Below are 20,546 nucleotides of genomic sequence, written 5' to 3'. Positions count from 1 at the left end.
GCCAGACTGGGGGCCGAAGGAGGCGGGGAAAAGGGCCCGGAAGGGGGCAGTTCCGGCTCCTAGGGGGCGGGGCGAGGGCGGGGAGGAGATGGGGTGGCGCCGCAGGTCGCTTCTAGAAGGCTGGGGAGGGAATGAGAGGAGGACGCGGGGCGTGCGCAGGTGAGCAGTCGCGGGGCCGGCGGCGGGAGGCCGGCCGGGGGCCGAGGGGGGTTCGAGGACGAGCTGGGGGCCCTCTGAGCCGGACGTGGCTCTGCAGGCCGGGCGGTGAGGGGCGATGGCAGAAGCGGCCCGGTGCCCGGGCTGAGAGGGGGAGGGGTCTGGGGGCGGGTCCGGCCTGGGCTGTCCCGGGCAGCTTAGACCCCGACCCTGGAAACGGGCGCTCGGACGCCGCCGGCTCTACGGGGAGGGCTGCAGCCCCTCTCGAGCATCCCTGTCCCCCCGTATTGGCCGGTGCCCATAGTCAGCAAGTTATTCGTCGCCCGCCTCATTCAGGTATTGTTTTCCGGAGCTTCAGCTTCGCTACTGTCTGTCTAGAGGCTTGCAGTTTCCAAAGCGCTTTATTTATCCTGCGTGTGCTGCGCCAGCGACCAAGACACTTGAGCTTTCTAGGCATTTGTGGGCAGAACTGCTCTCTGATCGATACCAGGATCTTCCGACCCCGCGGAAACCTGGGCAAAGTACTTGTGCGGTCTGGGAATCTGCGCAGCCGTGTTTCTGCCTTTTAGAAGGCAACTCCTGCAGAGGCGGAGCCGGCTCTTAACTTGGTCCACCCACGAGAAGGCCTGCGTGCCGGTGTTCCGTGGCCCGGAAGCCAAGTGTCCTGGGTTAGAATCCCGCCCCTGGCGCTCATTAGCCGAGCCCCCTCGAAGCGGCCGCTGCCATCTCGGAGTCTTCGCCAACTGTGAGCACATTAGTAATATCTTATCTCCAAATATTGTTGGGAAACTTAAACGATATCCGTAGGGAACCAGCGGAGTCCCGATATATCCAGTTTAATCAAGAATAGTGAATTAAACCCGCCTTTCGCTTTATCAGTCGGACTCCTGTCTTTCTTGGTTATTCCGGGGGAACAAAGGAAGTACCCTTTTAAAACTCAAGCAGACTGGGTGTTTTTGTCTTGTAACCTGTCAGAGGAAACAGACTGTAATAAGCTTACTGGAAAGTCTTGTGGAGTTTGTCACTAAGCAGTTCTAGTATTCGGAGTGTAGAAAGTTTAATTAAAGTTGTAAATTTTATTAGCCGTCCGGTTTTGCTTAAATTATTTGGTATTTCTACCAAATAATTGAGTCTGTCACCTCATTAGAAGAGAGCTTAAAAGTGGGATGTTTGCCTCAAGGCCCCGTTCAGTAAGATTTAGTAAATGATTTTAAATTTGCCAACACTTTGTTGATTTATCCTATCTGTGGGTAAAAAGGTTCATGGTTAGTTAATAAATGAAACTGTCGAAAGAAAAAAAAATAGTGAATTAAGACGACCGGGTTAAGATTTTGTTTGTATGCTGATAACTTTCACCAGTGCCTTAGAAATACTAACACAGCCCACAAGTGTTGACAGATGGAGAAAGCTCTGGTTCCCCTTTCCACAGTCACCTTTTCATTTTGGAACCAGGGTGCTTTCCACTGTACGTAGGTGCTGGGATTGTTGCTACCCCTCATTCTTTATAGACTTGTCCCAAGCATTCTTGGTAACTTCAGTTCCCTTGCTCTTCATGCATGTTTAAATGTTTGTTAAGGGTCCTTTGAATGAAAGTCTCCACAGTTGGTGATGTGAAAAAGGTAAAGAGGAATTCAAGGAGCTTATGTTCTATAGTGAAGGGGTCACTCCTTTATTCAGTAAATGTTTACTGATTGCCTGCTATGTGCCAGGGATTGTTCTAGGTACTGGGGATACAGCAGTGACCAGATTAAGTCCCTGCCCTCATGGAGTGCTTACATTTTATTGAAGGGAGGGGAAACAAACAGTAATCAGACGTGTCATATGCCATGTGGTGCTAAGTGCTGTAGAAAAAAAAATAAAGTAATATAAAGGGAATGGAGAGCAGAGAGATTTGCCACTTTTATATAGGGGATAAAGGAAGGCCTCTCTTTTTTAATAGGTGACATTTTAACAGAGACTTAGGGGAAGCTGGGGAGCAAGGCAAGTGAATACCTGCAAGAGTTTTCTAGGCAGGGGGGACAGCAGAACGCAAGGCCTATGACAAGAGCATGCTTAGCGAGTTCAAGGAACGTCAGGAGGGAGTGAAGGAAAGAGGAGAAGCTGGGGGTTTGCGGGGGGAGGGATCATATAGGGCCTTGTAGGCCACTATAAGGACTTTGCCTTTTTATTCAGTCGGTGAATGGGTTTGAGGAAAGCAGTGCCATAATCTGGCCAAAATTTTTAAAGGATCATGCCAACTGCTGTGTTGAGAATAGGCTTTTGTGGAGGTCAGAGGACCAAAGGAGAAAAGGCAAGACCAGTTAGAAAGATATTGCAATAATACAGGCAGAGATGACGGTGGCTTGGACTAGAGTGATAGAAGTGAAGATGGGAAAAAGCAGTTGGATTCTGGATATATTTGGAAGATAATAAGCCATGTTTATGAATAATTATAATGCTTAGCATAAAAGGAGTGTAAACAAAGTGGTATGAAACTGGGATCCAATCTGGCAGGGAATTAGACTAGACCTTGGGAGGTTTGAACCAGACTTTTGATGAATGAGTACAGCTGACTTCAAGTTGAAATGTTAAGTAAGTGATTTCTTTTGGAATATAGAATTACATTCAGACTGTCCATAGAATGTGTGAAATTTCAAACATCAGAAAAGGGAAATAAAAATTAGAAGATGTTGTAGAAACAAACATGCTCCCTTCACAGTCTTAAGTGTGTTGCCGGGTACGTTTTATGCTTTCTAGGAGAAATTCAGCATAAATTGTTAAGGTTTGGGATCTGTCATTATTATACCTCTAGCTCAAATAGGGTACAGACTCATCCTAACAGCGTTTTGTGTTTTATCAAAGACAAAGTACTATCACAAAATTTTAACAGCTAACATTAATTAAGGGAGGACAATGAAGGTAATTACCAACCAAACATTGTCAACTTCCAAAAAATTGTAGAAAAGATTTGAAATGACAGGTTAGAGGCTATATACCAGAGGCTGAATGGGTCATGTCAAAAAATCATCCATGAAAGAAATCCATGTTAACATGTGAAATAAAAGAAAAGCTGAGATGTTGTTGTCCTTCTAAGACTTGTGCCTGAGGTAACAGGAATAAGATAATAGTGTTCCTGTGTCTCATGCTTCTCAGAGCCGTGAAAGGCCGCAGCTGCAGCCACTCCACATACTATAAAGAGCATGGAACTTGGAGTCAAAGGGCTTAGGTCAGAGGTTAGTCTTTCTTCTTTAAAGATATTTAAATACTCTATTTTTAACAGTTAGCAGATAATATTTCTTGAGCTTATTGCGTGTCCAGCACCGTGCTAAGCGTTTTCCATATATTCACTCATTTAGTTCTCTCGGGATCCCGTTAAGGTAGATGCTCTTGTTGGCTTCATTTTAGGGAGGCGGAATGTGTGACTAGAGGGATTAAGATATCTTACTCCAAGTCGCAGAGTAAGTGGCAGAGCTGAGATTCTAGCCCCGATCAGTCTGTTCAAAGAGCCCTTTAACCATCGCACCATATGGCCACTTCTTATTCACGTTGACAGGATTTTCCAGACTGCGATGTATGATACAAATAAAAGTACAGTTGACCCTTGAACAACGCTGGGGTTAAGGACGCCAACCCCCCCCAAAACTGAAAATCCATGTATAACTTATAGTCAGCCCTGTATATACGCAGTTCCACATCCGCCAATTCAATCAACATGTATAGTGTAATACTGTAGTATTTACTATTGAAAAAAATCTATGCATAAGTGGACCTGTGCAGTTCAAACCTGTGTTGTTCAAAGGTCAGCTGTAATCATCATTAAGATATTACATTTTAACCCTCAGCTGACTGTTGTAATGGCAACTGAAAAATCGAACTTTCTTTCAAAATGTAAATTTGACATCTGTATACTGCTCTTGAAATCATTCTGGCTCTGTTCTTTTGCCATGCTGTAGACACGCAGACAGTCGTATGTCTTTCTCTGCCCATTCTTTTGTCATCAAGGACAAATCTAGTCTTTTGCTAGCTCTTTAATGCTGTAAATTTGTGATGAAACAAAACAAAGTCTACTAAAGTAGAGAGTAAAGAATTCAGTGAACAATATCTTGATAGCTAGTTTCATGAATTCTCCCCAAACCACTAACACTGTCCAAAAATTATACCAACAGATGAAGTAAGAGCGGTTCCTAAATAATTTATGGATGATGTTATAAGGAATCGTTTGGAAACTTTTTGCAAGGTGATGCAATCTACCAGAATAACGAAAAGCAACCATACGGTATTCCAATTTTTGAAGGTGCTGGCAACAGAATATTGCTCAGAGTCTGGTAGAGAGCCAATTTAGAGTTTAAATGGAAAACAAAGAGGTTTTCTATTTCATATCTCTTTAGATATTGATTTATGTTGGTTAGAATGTACCTTATATTAAATATAATACCAAGTCCTCTGTATAACCTAGTGGGTTATATAGAAACAAAAAACTAATTCCTGGAGTTATTTTGGTTTTAGTTCTTAAGCATTCAATTTTTTAGTCTTAGAATCTCATTTACTATTTCTGGTTTCAAAGGAAAGATTGTTTACAGGGTTGTAGTGTTCTTGCCTATTTTTTACAGTTTAAAAGACTTTTCCAGGAGTACCCTTCTAGTGGCCAGATGGGATTCTGCCCGATTCATGAACTGCCTAATAAAGCCAATTAAATCTTTAAAAAAAAAAAAAAAGACTTCTCAAATGAACATCATATATTTCTTCACCGTCACCTTCCTCTTTAATCAGCTGAAGCACAATACAATTCTGGTGGCTTGATTTGTTATTACTAGGTTGTGTATGTGTGTCTGTTGAAAGTGGGGTGCAGAGTAATTTTATAAATCAGTGTACAAATGGAAAGATAAGCCCTTTTTATTTGAATTACAAATAACATATGTTTTTAATGCTGCAAATGATTCTGATTTAAAATTTTTAATTTCAAAATAAGCATCTCAGAGCTATTGAAAACATTAAATGTTATGTGTTACAGAAAATAATGTTTAAACTAGCTTTAGCTTCACCTGAATTCTAAATATTGCGAATTAGTCAACTTTATTCATCTTTACTTTCAAAACAGTAGTTTGAAATGCAGATAAATTCAAAGCTCTCATTTCATTTGAAACTGAAGCTGCTAGTTAATTTAACTGTCTTAGGACTTCCCTGGTGGTGCAGTGGTTAAGAATCTGCCTGCCAGTGCAGGAGACACGGGTTCGATCCCTAGTCTGGCAAGATTCCACATGCCAAGGAGCGACTAAGCCCGTTTGCCACAACTACTGAGCCTGCACTGTAGAGCCCACGAGCCACAACTGCTGAGCCCACGCACCACAACTACTGAGCCCATGCCCCACAACTATTGCAGCCCGTGTGCCTAGAGCCCAGGCTCCACAACAGAGAAGCCACTGCAACAAGAAGCCAGCGCACCGCAACAAAGAGTAGCCCCCGCTCGCCACAACTAGAGAAAGCCCACACACAGCAACGAAGACCCAATGCAGCCAAAAAAAAACACTAAGTAGTCAGGCTTCTCTAAGAAGAAAAATGTTTCTGCTTCCTACACCTCATACTTTCTAATACATCACATTTTAAAAAAAATTTTTTTTGTCTTATTACAAACAATACATTTTTCTGCCATAGAAAATTAGAATATAAAAAATTAAGAAATAGAGAATGAAGGACTTAGTAATCAATATCTTGATAACCAGTTTCATGAATCCTCCAAAAACACTAACACAGCCCCCAAATTATACCAGAAGTAAGAGCTATCAATAATTACCTTAACTTTTAATAAAGAGCATTATTATAACTGAAGTGGGAAGAGCTATAAAGACTTAGAGAAGGTCCAACCCAGTACTAACATTCCACTCTTCTACCAGCTCCAGCCTCTGCCTATTAACTTTATACCTCCAGACCCAGTGCCTGGAATTTTCAGCTTTTTTAGTTAATTCCTTGAGTTAAAGCAGTCCTTCTCTTACTTATTTTTCACTCATATATTTCAGTCAGAGGCAAAGGAAACCCTAGAGGTGGGGAAACATAACCTAAAGAGGACATGGCTTGAGGCTGCCATTTGCTTTAAAATTGTACGTAATTTTGCATCGTACTTCATAATATTGTTACTCTAGCAGTGATGTGTATTTTCCAGGAGTGTCTATCATGTTTATCCTGTAGCTTTGTATGCCCCGTGTCACAGAGCTGAGTACTACAGCTTGAGAAGCAGAAAATTAGTATTTTTCCTTTGGTTTATTTGCTCAGAAAGTATTCAGTGAAGACCTGCTTTATGCCAGACACTGTGCTGGTGATATGGACACCACAGACCTTCATTTGCAGTGAGGTATGATAAGTACAGAAGTATCAAAACAAATTCTAAGGAAGGAGGATATAGTGATTAACTCTACCTTGAGATCAGATACAGAATCCTGAAACAGATGTGTCCGAACTGAATTTGGAAGGATTAAAAGTCTGAAAGTAGTGTCAAAATATGATTTTTTAAGTTAAAAACGTGAGTCTTGGGCTTCCCTGGTGGCGCAGTGGTTGAGAGTCCGCCTGCCGATGCAGGGGATGCAGGTTCGTGCCCCGGTCCGGGAAGATCCCACATGCCACGGAGCGGTTAGGCCCGTGAGCCATGGCCATTGAGCCTGCGCATCCGGAGCCTGTGCTCCGCAACGGGAGAGGCCACAACAGTGAGAGGCCCGCGTACTGCAAAAAAATAAAAATAAAAATAAAAATAATAAAAACGTGAGTCTTATACAAGCATATAGTAAGCATGTGTCAAAAATGTATTTAACTCATTTATGAAAGAACCAACAAGATGGTGCAGTTGATTCAAAGTAATATAGGAGAGGCCAAAATCAATGAAAGAAAAACTGATGAAATAAGATTCCAAAATTAGCTGAAAACTGGTTAATAAGCTTTCCACTTCTGGCTAAGATAGAGTAACAGGGACCAGATTTACCCTTCCACCTGAAACAACAAAAAAAGTGGGCAAAAATACATGAAACAATGGTTGTAAGACTTTGGACATTAGGCAGTGGAGGACAGTGATCCCTGAGACAAGATGCAAACTGTTGCCCCAGATTATTGCCTGGAGAGAATTTCTAGGCATGGCCTTGGGAGGAGAAACCCAGGTAGAACTAGCAGTCTACCTGAATTGAGGATAAGAAGCTAGGATTCCAGGAAGGCCAAGGCAGCTAGGACAGAGTACTAGAAGGTAGAGAGCTTCTTAGAGCCGTGGATAAATACAGAGGATACCCCTCCAGTCTGTAGCTGAATACTGATCAACACATAGTTGTGAGGAAACTCCCCAGGGCTGGGGAAGAGATTACCCAAAAGAATTAGATGAATTTTCAGAGCTCAAACAGGACCAGTGATAGTTCCAGTTCCTCTCACCCAGAACGAAAAATCTCATAATTCATAGGCCATCCAGTAGAGTGCTCAGAAAGGTTTTGCCTCTGTAGTTGGGAAAAAAATTAACCAGAGACTAAATGAGTTTTGATACTGCCTTAAAAAGCCTAAAAGCAAGACCTGAAAGGATCAAGCTTTTCCCAGATAACTACATCCCAGGGCAATACTCAATAATATTTATAGGAATATAAAAATATCAAGCACCATGCAAAGTAAAATCCACGCAGTCTGGCATCCAGTCAATAAATATCAGGCATGCACGTGGAGCAGCTGGGCCTGTGGGCCATGGCCGCTGGGCCTGTGCGTCCGGGGCCTGTGCTCCACAGCGGGAGAGGCCACAACAGTGAGAGGCCCACGTACCACCAAAAAAAAAAAAAAAAAAAAAAAATCAGGTATGCAAAGAAGCAGTATGCAACCCATAACGATTAGAAAAATCTATCAATTGAAACTAACCCAGAAATAACAGTGACATTAAAACATTTATTATAATTATTCCATATGTTTAAAAAAATTAGAGAAAAGATTGAGCAAATGAAGTAGAGACATGAAAAATATGTTTTCTAAAGAAGAACCCAAGTATAAGAGATTAGATACAGCAAAGAAAAGATTAGAAAATAACTTTAAATAGCAATAGAAACTATTCAAAGTGAAACACAAAGAGGAAAAGAGTGAAAAAATGAGCATAGGGGTAGGACAACTTCACTTGGACTAATATTCATGAAATTGGACTCCCCAGAGAGGAGAGACAAATGTTAGAAGAAATAATGACCAAAATTTTTCCAAATTTGCTAGAATCTATGAACCCACAGATGCAAGAGGCTCAATGAACCCCAAGCAAAAGAAACATGAAGAAAAACTACACCAAGAGGAGCAAAGATAACAATGACATCAGATTTCTCATGGGAAACAGTGCGAATAAGATGATGGTAGAGAAACATCTTTGATTTTTTTCTTGAAGGAAACATTTTTTCTTGAAAGAAAAAAAGTCAGCCTAGGATTCTATACCCAGCAAAAATATCTTTTAAAAATGAAAGTGAGGCTTCCCTGGTGGCACAGTGGTTAAGAATCTGCCTGCCAATGCAGGGGACACGGGTTCGAGCCCTGGTCCAGGAAGATCCCACATGCCGTGGAGCAGCTAAGCCCATGTGTCACAACTGCTGAGCCTGCGCTCTAGAGCCCACGAGCCACAACTTCTGAGCCTGCGTGCTACAACTACTGAAGCCCGTGTGCCTAGAGCCTGCGCTCTTCAACAAGAGAAGCCACTGCAATGAGAAGCCCGCACGCTGCAATGAAGAGTAGCCCCTGCTTGCTGCCACTAAAGAAAGCCTGCGCACAGCAACAAAGACCCAGTGCAGCCAAAAATAAATAAATAAAATAAGTTTATTTAAAAAAATGAAAGTGATAGGAAGACTTGTTCAGACATAGAAAAGCTGAAAGAATTCGTCAATAGCAGACCTACACTACAGGAAATGTTTAAGGAAATCATCAGGCAGAAGAAAAATTATACAGATCATAGATACACAAAGAAATGAGGACCATCAGAAATAGTAACCATATGGTTAAATATAAAATGCATTTTTCTTATTACCTAAGTCTTTTTGAAAAGTAACTGGCTATTTAAAGCAAAAATAATGGGAATTCCCTGGTGGCCTAGTGGTTACAATTCCAGCCTTTCACTGCTGTGGCCTGGGTTCAATCCCTGGTCAGGGAACTGAGATCCCACGAGCCATGACGTGTGGCCGAAAAACGAACAAAAAAACACTGTTAAAAATAATAATAAAGCAAAAATAACATGTATTATGAAGTTTCTAACATATGTAGAAGTAAAATGTATGACAAAAATAGCACAAAGACTGTATAATATACTCTTGTAAGGTTCTTATATTATGCATGAAGTGGTATAAGAACACTTGAAGGTGTGATAAATTAAAGATGTATACTATAAACTCTAAAGCAACCACCAAAAACCTTCAACAAAGAGTCAATAAGCCACCAAAGGATGTAAAAAAGAATCCTAAAAAGTGGTCAGTCTGGGGCTTCTTTGGTGGCGCAGTGGTTGAGAGTCCGCCTGCCGATGCAGGGGACACGGGTTCATGTCCTGGTTTGGGAAGATCCCACATGCCGCGGAGTGGCTGGGCCCGTGAGCCATGGCCGCTGGGCCTGCGCATCCAGAGCCTGTGCTCCGCAACGGGAGAGGCTACAACAGTGAGCGGCCCACATACCACAAAAAAAAAAAAAAAAAAAAAGTGGTCAGTCCAAAAGTAGGCAGAAAAATAAGGAAAAGGGAATAAAGTACAGATGGGACAAATAGAAAACAAGGAAAAGGGAATAAAGTACAGATGAGACAAATAGAAAACAAACAGCAAGATAGTAACCACATCAATCATAGTAATCATATCAATAATCATAGTAATCATATTAAACATAAATGGTCTAAACACTCCAATTAAAAGGTAGAGATTATCAGATCGGATGAAAAAGCAGGACCAAACTATATACTGCCTACAAGGAACCTACTTTAAATATAAAGACATTGCTCTTCCCATTCTCAAGAGCTTAAAACAGCCTATTGTATCAAAATCAAATTCTTTTGTCTGGGTATTAGCACCTTGTCACATTGGGCCATTCCTGTCTGTTATTCTCTTAGCATTTTCCTTGTAGTAGACTACCTAGTCTAGTTTCCTTACAATTCCTGCCACACCCTGGACCTTGTTTATGCATTGTTCCCTCTGAAGAACCCTTCACAACTCTCAAGTCTTCTCTGCTTATCCATAACTTTTAATCTGTGCTCATTCAAGCCCAATTTTGACTGACCTGTTCCATGAGTCAAGCCCCATAGTAACTAACAATTATGTCATAAATCATGGAATGTCAGAGCTCTCAAGAACAATAAAGAATTTCCCATTCATTCCCCCTTATTCTGTAAGTGAGAAAACCAGTGAGGTTACATGGCCAGCCCAGGTTTACACAAGTTTAGTGGTAAGTTTGTAGTAGGACCAAGACATATTGTTTTCTCTAATTATACATTTTTTATGTTATGACTCATGTGCATGGCATTAATATTTGTGTACGTATTTCATGTGCCTGTCTTATTTCCCAAATTAGGCTGTAAACTACTACCAGTAAGCATACTTAATTAGTGTTCTAATGCTTAGAAAAGTGCTGGATATATAAACTTAGAGTCTAAATTGAAAAGATTAAAAAATAGAAGTAATTCATTGGTTTTTACCAGTGAAACACTGACAGTTAATTTCCCTCCATAGATTAGCTAAGATTCAAAATAGATTTTCTAACATACCTATTTCCAAATCTTGGTACTCATATAAAATAAGCTGAATTTAGTACCTTTATATCTATTGATTTTTTTCAACAATAATATAAACTCAGTTCATTATATTATCCACAAGTATTCACAAAGGTCTAGTCCTGTGCTATGTGATACAGTAGCCACGAGCTTTTTAAATTTAAATAAATGAAAATTAAATAAAATTTGAAATTCAGTTCCTCAGTCACTCTAGCGAAACTTCAAGTGCTTAATAGCCACATGTTTCTAGTAGCTACTGTATTGGACAGCATAGATAAAGAACATTTCCATCATTGCACAGAGTTCTACTGGTCTAAAATTTCTCATACAATAAGTTGTTTTGCCTACAGAAGAATCCAGGGATTTTTACAGGAATCACATTGATGAGTCAACCATTCTGATAACCTGACAGCATCTCTCATGTTTCATTAGTAATTTTAGCAGTTGGCCCTTCACCAACAGGGACGTATATGTCCCCATCCTCAATGGTGCAGGCTTCTACAGTTGGATACACAAGATAATCCATTGAGAAGAAGAAAATAAGCTTATATTTCATATTTTACCTTCTCTTTAAATTCATATTTATGTGTTTTGATATGCTGATTGTGATATTATATGTAAGTAAATATACATATGATGAGGTATCTGCTCAAAATATTTTTAGTTATGGGGATGAATAATCAAAATACAGAAACCACTCCTCTAGTGCCCCATTGGTAAGGCTACCCAGTTGCTCCCTGCTTTGCTTTTGTAGCTCCTTTCATCACACACTGAATTCATGTTTTTTGGCTCTGTGTTCATACACCTCAAAAGAGGATCTGATTGGATGAGCCAGTCACCATCCAGAATCGGGTAGTTGGACAGAGCTCTTGATTCAAGACAATTCTTAAACCCCTCGCCAGCCTCAAAATGGTGACTTTAATTAAAACACCCAAACCCAGTTCATTTCACTGTATCACGGTGCTGGAGTTACAGAATACAAATCATGAAACCTGTAACTAAGGAATCTTTCCAAAGAAGGCAGTGAGCTTGACAAGTACGCTGGACCTCCTTTTAAAAGTAAATTATGACTGTTCCAAAAAGGAAAGTCAGAAAATGAAGTCTCTTTGACTACATTTATACTCCTTTCCCTGCTGATAGGATATGGACACTGGTAGACAGAATAATGACCCCCGCAAAGATGTCCATGTCCTAATTCCCAGAAACTGTGAATGTATTATCAATACCTTATATGGCAAAAGGAATTTTGCAGGTTCAAGTTAAGGACCGTGGATGGGGAAATTATCCTGGAATGTTCAAGTGGGTCCAATATAATCAATCACAAAGGTCCTTACAAAAGGGAGTGCAGGTGCCAAGAGTCAGAAAAAGGAGATAATGTGACCACAGAACCAGAGATTGGAGTGATGTGCTTTGAAGGTGGAGGAAGAAGGGACCATGAGCCAAGGAATGTGGGAGACTTCTAGAAGCTAGAGAGCCAAGGAAACAGATTCTCCCCTGAAGGCTCCAAAAGGAATGCAGCCTTGCTAACACCTTGATTTTAGATTTCTCACATCCAGAACTGTAAGAAAATTAATTCGTGTTATTTTAAGCCACTAAGTTTGTGGTAATTTGTTACAGCAGCAATAGGAAACTAATACACATGTTGATACTCACATTCTACAAAGCTTTTATTAAGCACTTTCTACATGACAGGCACAAAAATATCATCATGGTTCCATTTTTTTTAAACCTCTTCCTTAAAGCTGTTGAAGAGCTAGATTAATGAGTGCTTTTTATTTTGGGTAGACTCCTAATTCAGTATGCTTTCAGCTGCCAGTAAAATAATGAATTTATTGGCTGCAATAACTGAAAAGTGCAAAGGTTGGGCAGTTGTCAGGGCTTGGGCTTCATTTCTCTGTGAATCTCTTGGCTCTGTTTTCCCATTGTCAGCATCATCCTTGAGTTTCCTGCACCTTGGGATGGCTACCAGGGACAGCCGGGGCTGGCTGTGTGCTGTAAACTATTCTGCATTAAAGTGACTAGAAAAGGGACTTCCCTGGTGGTCCAGTGGTAAAGAATCCGCCTTCCAGTGCTGGGGACATGGGTTCGATCCTTGGTCAGGGAACTGAGATCTCACATGCCACGGGGCAACTAAGCCCGCACGCCACAACTACTGAGCTCGCATGCCTCAGAGAGCCTGTGTGCTGTAAACCACAGAGTGCATGCACTCTGGACTCCGTGTACCACAACTACAGAGCCCATGTGCCCTGGAGCCTGCGCGCCACAACTAGAGAGAGAAAACCCGCATGCCACAACTAGAGAGAAGCCCGTGCTGCAACAAAAGATCCCGCATGCCTCAAGACCATGGGTGCTGCAACTAAAAGCTGATGCAGCAAAACATAAATAAATAAATAATTTTTTTAAAAAATAAAATAACTAGGAAGAATTCGGTGTATTGATAAGTTCAGGACAGTCTTCAATTGGGTTTGGGGTCAATCTCACGCAAATTGCTTGGTCACTTTACTCAATAGGGGAAGGGGGGACTTCCCCGGCAGTCCAGTGGTTAAGACTCTGCCTTCCAATGCAGGAGGTGTGGGTTCAGTCCCTGGTTGGGGAACTAAGATCCCACATGCCGTGGGGTGCAGCCAAAAACTTAAAAAAAAAAAATAGAGGAAGGGGAGGTATTATGATTCCTCTTGGAAAATCTGGGTCTGGGTGCTGTTAGGAAGGGGAAAGGATACTGATAAATAATCAAGAACTTGTCATACCAACAAAAGATAATTGTAATAATACCTTAAAATAATGATAGCTTAAAATGTTAACTTGTATAATGCTTCAGTACTAAAATCTATCAATTCTTATATATCATCAAAGGTTCTGGATGTGTCTGCTATTTAATGCATCATTCAAAAGCATTTCAGAGAAAAACCTGCAAGTTCACAGTCTCAGGAAAGGTGCCTTTCTCTTTTTTTGCCCCTTGGTGCTAACTACTACACACAGTTTGATGACCTGCTTTACTGACCTGTGAGGATTTCTTATATTCTAGTATTGGATTCTTTGGCTTATCATATCACTATGGTCCTAGTTGCAATGAATTAGGCTCTTTCTTTAAAAGCTTGACTCTTGTCAAGTTTTCTCATATAAACATCTTTTTCATGTAACAGTTACTATTTCTGTCATCTGTAGTTAAGGTACTTGATTACTTGAGCAAAGTAAAGATGTTTGGCATTCAGGATGTTAAGAGATTTATGGTAGACAGTCACATTTCAAAATCTTCAAAACTGACTCTGTAAAAAATTAAAATGGTCTCATTTCTTGTACATAAAACCAAGTGTAATATTAAGGAATATAATGATTATTTCTAGAGAAGGTAGAAATTTTTAGAAAATCAAATATTTTCACTTTCAAGTATACTAAGTCAACATTAGATTTCAGTTACCTGACACATTCCTCCAGCAATAATTGATAAATTTATAATTAACTTGTATTGTTAGTAGTGAGTGACTAATCCTATAAAGTGCTGTGGGAGACAAGATAAAGGACCCTTAAAACGTATCATTAGTTGAAATAGGATTGGAGGATTATATTATTTGTACCAGTTTGCTGTGTAGTTTTTTGAAAGAGCTTTACATAGTTTATCATAAGTTGCCTTTAGCAAATACTTTTGACTTTTATAATGTGCAAATGACTTGCAGCTATAGGAACTCTAGCACCTTAAGATTTTTGCTAATAATTCAGATCATTGGCTGTACAGTAGAATCACCCAGAAACTCTGAAAAAATACCCAGAAAAATCTCCCAGAGGTTTTGATTCAGTTTCTCAGATGGGGTTTGTGGCCACAATTGAGAACCACTAATTTAAAGGATTTTGAACATCACACAGATAGGGCACAAGTTGGTAACTTTAGAAAAAGGGATGGAATTTGTAAGGTAATAGACAAACAGTACAAATAAATGTTCATAACGAGTTGAACAGTCGTCCTACGTTTAGGACAGTGGGTGCTTAATCCATATCAGAGAAATGAAATCTTAATTTACTTTTAAAGCCTACAGGTAAAAAGAAAGTATATCTTATTCTGAAAAGCTGTTTTTACATTCCAAAGCAGTCTCACATTTATTAACTTTTCCCATCCATACATTTAGAATTTTTAACAATACTCAACTGCTCCCCCAGTCACAGAAGAGAAGCAAGAACTACATAGGAGACTCGCAGGAATATTGGGTCAAGTTAGCATGAGAAATAATATTTTTCAGAGTATAATATGTGAGCCAGTTCAAGTAAATAGTAAAAAGAGTTATTCAGTAAGTGGTGTTGGGACAATAGGCTATCCACTTGGAAAATAAAGCTACACAGAATAAATTCCAGACAGATCAAAGAGTTAAATATAGAGATAGAGAATGAGAATTCAAAAGATAATTTAGAGCATTTTAAAATGTAATCGTGGAATGGGGAAGATTGCTTCTTAGGCAAAACCCCAAATCGAGAAGTCATAAAAGGAACTATTGAGGGTGTAGGTAAAGACTGAAACTTTGATTTCACACAACTTAGTTCATTTCTATTTGTTTTTTTTTAATAGCTGTATGATCTTGGAACTAAAAATATCCTATAAATACCCAAAGGTTGTTTAATCAAGGATATACATATTCAAACAATGAGACATCATTCTTTGCCTCTCAAGTTGGCAAATGTTAAAAAGGATTGGAAAGGGTGTGGTGAAAAAGAGCACAGTCCTTCATATTCTGTTGGTGGCATATCAATCCGTACAGCCTTTTTTGAAGGGTGACTCAGCAGTATCTATTAAAAGTTAAAATGAGTATGTACTTTGACTCAGCAATTCCAGTTCTAAATATCTATCCTAGAAAAATAATAATACCTTTAAAAAGAAGTAGGTACTAGGATTTTTACATTGGCATTGTTTGAAATAGCTAAAAACTGATATTCTGAATTCGTACCAATGTGGGGATTAATCTTTTGAGGAGAAGTGGAGAACAAGAGTTTTTTGTTTTTTGGGTTTTTTTAAATCTATAGGTGTCTGTAATTTTGCTGTGAAAAACTACTGAAAATGGTTTCAGGCAATGTTTTCTCTAAAAGTTGTTAACTCATTAATGTTTTCCAATTAGTAGCAGTTGTAAGGCATAACTGCTTTTAATCAAACATTAGTATGTGGAGTGTCTTTCTATAAGCCAGTTTTATATCCAGACTTTTGCAGAATGGAAACAGACTGTAATCCCATGGAGCTGAGCAGTGTGTCAGGATTTGAAGAAGATGCAGAACTTAATGGCTTTGAAGGAACTGATATGAAAGACATGAGACTGGAAGCTGAAGCAGTCGTAAACGATGTTCTCTTTGCTGTTAACACCATGTTTGTCTCAAAAACCCTGCGCTGTGCGGACGATGTGGCCTATATCAATGTGGAAACAAGAGAAAGGAATAGATACTGCCTGGAGCTCACTGAAGCTGGGCTCAGGGTAAGTCATTTTCTCTTTAGGAAAAAAAAAAAAAAAAAATTACATCTTGACCACTTAATCAAAAAGGGCCGGGAGTCAGGGAGTGGGAAAGAGTGTTAGAGGAGAACTTGACACTCAGTAGCTTCTAAGTTTTTTTAAGGAAAGCTTTTTTCCCTAGGAATTTCTACTAATACTAAAGTCTTTCAGCCAACATGGGAAAACTGGATTTTTTGAGAAAGAAAAAACAGATTTGATTTGCAGAGTATTTTGTTGTAACCATCACCCCCCAGATTAACTTATTTCTTATCTCTAGCTAAATATGTTGACCAGAATTATGCATTCTCTGCATTGGATGAGTTTTGCAGCCATTGTGTTGAATATTTTCCCACCTCTTATAAGTGTCTCTTCTATTGAAACAACATACTTGAGGGAATTCCCTGGAGGTCCAGTGGTTAGAACTCCGTACTTTCATTGCCAAGGGCCCAGGTTCAACCCCTGGTCAGGGAATTAAGATCCCACAGGCCGTGCGACACAGCCAAAATAAATAAATAACTTTCTGTCTTGGTCAAAAATCTCTGACTTTTCTGTTTCTATATCTGTTAAAGATAGTTCTCCCAAAGATACGCAGTATCATAAAGTAGCGCACAGGGTTTAAGCAAGTAAAAATGTCATGTGATACATTAAACAAGCACATGAACATCTCTTTATTTCACTAGATTCAATTTACCTAAGATGTATGTGATCGTGTGTTCTGTGTATCCCTTGATAGAGGATCACTTATATTGAAGCCGATTGCAAGGCCAGCATCGTCACTACCCTGAGTTCCCCAACAGCTGAGGCTTGGCTTTGGCAGTAGTCCCGGAATTAACTAATCTTTGCGCTCCCCTTCCTAAATTTGTACCAAAAACTGGCAATCTTTAGAAGTGGATGTTAAATAGAAATAGGCAAATCGAAAGTAGAGATAAATGACCCCAGGTAAATTAATTCTGTCTGACACTGTTTAATTCTGGTGAGGTGGGAAAGGTTCTAATGAGAGTCAGGTCTTACATGTGAATTCGAGTGACCTTGGGTGAGTCAGTCAACCTGAATCCCTACTTCTCTATAAGTTGGAGATTTAAAAAAAAAAAAAAACAAAACTGAAAAGGATTTGGGGGATGGTTATGTGAATAAAGTTTGCAGAAAGATCTGGATCAGTTATAAAACCGGGCATGTAAGTACTCAAATATTTATTTTTTCAGTCTGATTCAGTTGACATTTATTGAGTAACTCTCCTGTGTCAGGAGTTAGAAATCAAACCATGCGAATAAGACATGATCCCTGTCCCCAGGTAGACCACAGTCTAGTGGGGATAAGAGAGGGGCAAACAAAATTGTAATATGTTGTAGAAAGTGCTGGGACAGAGCATGGTCCCGAAGTGGTGCAATAACAACAACTCTGCTTCTGTTTCTAGCATAAACTTGCATCTCCTATGGCTTGAATAGATGTCATAAAATGTGGGGTTCCTACGGGGAATTCACAAGCTTTAATGAAGTCAGCAAAACCTAAGTTGATTTTGCCCTACACTGTGCTGGTGAACCATGATATAGGTCTTATAATCTTGTTGAAGAAAAAAGCTTTAGCTGTGTTTAAGGGGAAAAAACACACAGAGAAGCACACGGAATAACATTCCCTTTTATCTCACAGAGTTGAGCAGATAAGTAATGTATTAGTAATGAAAGTGGCATTTCAGATAACTAATTATAAAGCAGAATTAAAACTTTAAATAAATTTTAGAATTCTTTATACAAAGTCCAAATCACGTAAATTATGATAAAAATATGGACTAATAATACTGTAGTAATAATAAGTATAATTATTTATTATAGTACCTTTATAAAAAGACCCTCAATATATGTGGAATTAAATAGAAGCATGGGGACTTCCCTGGCGGTCCAGTGGTTAAGACTCCGTGCTTCCAATGCAGGGGGCACGGGTTCATTCCCTGGTCAGGGAACTAAGATCCCATATGCCATGTGGTGCAGCCAAAAAAAAACCCAAAATAAATAGAAGTATGTTTTAGACCATGAAAATGAAATACTATTTTTGTATAGCTTTTTAAATTCTTCCTGTATTTTACATTCCTGTAGGATTAAGAGTAGGTAAAACAGACCTTTTAAATTTTGAGAAAAAAATTATAACGAGAGCATTTTGCTGGTGGTGTTCCTGTATGTTATGAATTGCTTAAATATTACAGGTTGTATTAAAAATATGTGTATTCTAACTATTGATGGAGAAACACATAATGTCAGAGAATGACCCATGTAAAAACTTGGGGGTTTTTTTGCTTTCTGTACCAAGATGAAATCTGATTATTTATACACTACTGCATTTCTCTTGTAGGTGGTAGGTTATGCTTTCGACCAGGTGGATGATCATTTACAGACTCCCTACCATGAAACAGTCTACTCCTTGTTGGATACACTTAGTCCTGCCTACCGGGAAGCATTTGGAAATGCACTCCTTCAAAGACTGGAAGCTTTAAAAAGGGATGGACAGTCATGACTAAGTTTTTTCCTGTTAAGAGAGGCCGCTGCTGGTACACAATGTTGACCTAAAGCTTGAAATTCTTCCAGCTGGTCATAGTAGAAAATGCATCTTTGATTTTGTGTCTTTATCATTTTTTGCTTCACATTTAGGCTTTTGATTGAGAACTTTATTGACTAATGAATTGTCTTTCTTAGTTTGTGATTCATTAAGGAAATCCTGAGGCCATTGCTGTGACACCGTCATTAAGACATTCAAATTTCTTCATATAGTATCTCTGGCATTCTGAAAACCTAATCAGTATTTCATTCTCTTATTGCAGGACTTCGATGCTACCAGCACTCTCTCTTACATAGGAAAGTCTAGATTTGCACAGTAATATAGGAAATAAACTAACTTCAGACTTTGATTCAGCTTGCTAAATCAGGGGTTTGCTACTAGCTTGGACTGACTTTGTAGTAATTATTTTGCTACTAGCCTTATTGGAAACAAATTATCAACTAGTTTCCCCTGCACAGTTTTTGAAATTCACTGCTTCATGTAATCTATTTATATTATTAATATGGACTGATAAAGATGAATTAATTCTATATTACATAGCTAGTATTACATGAAGAACAGGTACTGAAATAGTACTGTATTCCTGTTTGCAACAGCCAGCCAAGTAAGAGGACAAACCGTTAGCAAATGAATGCAACAATTACTTGTTTCCAAGATATTTAAGCACATAAGCAAATACAGGAACAGGCTCCATTCTTTTCCTAACAAAAAGCATCTTCAGTGTGTGTGATTTAAAAGAAAAAAGACTCTGATTTCCTAGAAAACAATATTTTGGCCTGTGTTGATTCTTATTATGAATGTTTGTTTACATAATGTACAGTATATATTCAGAAAGTATTTTTGCTTCAACGTTTCCTTTCTATGAGTAGCGCTTTGGTATTCCCACAGCACCCCTCCTTCCCCAACAGATGTACAGTGTTCTGTCTGAATGCTAAATCTGCAGTGTCATATGAGTGCATCGTATTCGTTTGAAACCAAAGGATGAATGAAGCATTCAGAGACTTAATATTTGAAAAACTGAGACTCTGTATTTTATATTTTATTACAGGTACTAATATTTATAAAAATAAACTATACCATGCTGCTACATGTTTTCAAGTACATGTTGAATAATAAGGATTGGGGAGTTGTTTTTTTAATACTAGTCTAAAGCAGCAACTATAGAAATGTTGAACTAAAATTCCACATCTGGACACACCTTCATAATTTGTCATTTGAAGACTTTTTAAAATCATTATTAAATAATAGGTACTTTTAGGCTCTGAAGATCATATAGACCAGAGCAAGTTGTTTGGTTTGGGTCACTATTCATTGTCAGAGTTTATTGGAATGCTTAAATTATGTTTGATAAATGAGCATTCATCCTCAGCTTTATTTTCAGATGCTGAAGTGTTTGGGTAATGAAGTCTAACTTCAGGTTGAACTTTCTCATGCTTAATCTCAGGCTAAATGTAAAGGATATTTGTAAAGTCTGAATAAAATTCTGTTTACTAATTTTGAGTTAAGTATGAAGAAAAGTGATTGTATGTTTAAAAATTGAAAGCATTCATTTTGTGATAAATGTTTGATTCCGAGAGATTCCGTTTCCATTTTTGAATTCTGTATAGTTCCATTTCGGTGTGAAGTGATTTGCTCTTTTTATTACTCTGAAAGAGCAACAGAGAGAGAAGACATTAATAGAA

General features: G+C 39.0%; 1 protein-coding gene and 1 non-coding gene across 6 annotated transcripts; both read left to right on the top strand.

Moving 5' to 3' along the window:
• Positions 1 to 79: 79 nt before the first annotated feature.
• GSKIP (GSK3B interacting protein) lies at positions 80 to 20,417 on the top strand. Of its 5 annotated transcripts, none has more exons than XM_060097901.1 (3): positions 80 to 159; positions 16,034 to 16,302; positions 18,661 to 20,416. In XM_060097901.1, the coding sequence occupies exons 1-3, from the start codon at positions 132 to 134 to the stop codon at positions 18,820 to 18,822; spliced, it is 459 nt and encodes a 152-aa protein (XP_059953884.1). In that variant the 5' UTR covers positions 80 to 131; the 3' UTR covers positions 18,823 to 20,416. The 5 variants fall into 5 exon arrangements, with proteins under 5 accessions (XP_059953884.1, XP_059953885.1, XP_059953888.1 ...); XM_060097902.1 differs by having other exon boundaries at positions 93 to 159; positions 16,044 to 16,302; positions 18,661 to 20,417; XM_060097905.1 differs by lacking the exon at positions 80 to 159 and adding an exon at positions 370 to 492.
• On the top strand, positions 1,014 to 1,142 carry LOC132489675 (small nucleolar RNA SNORA27). Its single transcript, XR_009532066.1, has one exon. It is a non-coding gene; the product is annotated as a small nucleolar RNA SNORA27 (small nucleolar RNA).
• Positions 20,418 to 20,546: the final 129 nt, after the last annotated feature.

Source organism: Mesoplodon densirostris, chromosome 4, assembly GCF_025265405.1.
Source record: "Mesoplodon densirostris isolate mMesDen1 chromosome 4, mMesDen1 primary haplotype, whole genome shotgun sequence".
In the NCBI taxonomy this organism is placed as follows: Eukaryota; Metazoa; Chordata; class Mammalia; order Artiodactyla; family Ziphiidae; genus Mesoplodon; species Mesoplodon densirostris.
The sequence above is the reverse complement of the archived record's forward strand: the minus strand, read 5'-3'. Positions and strand labels throughout refer to the sequence as shown.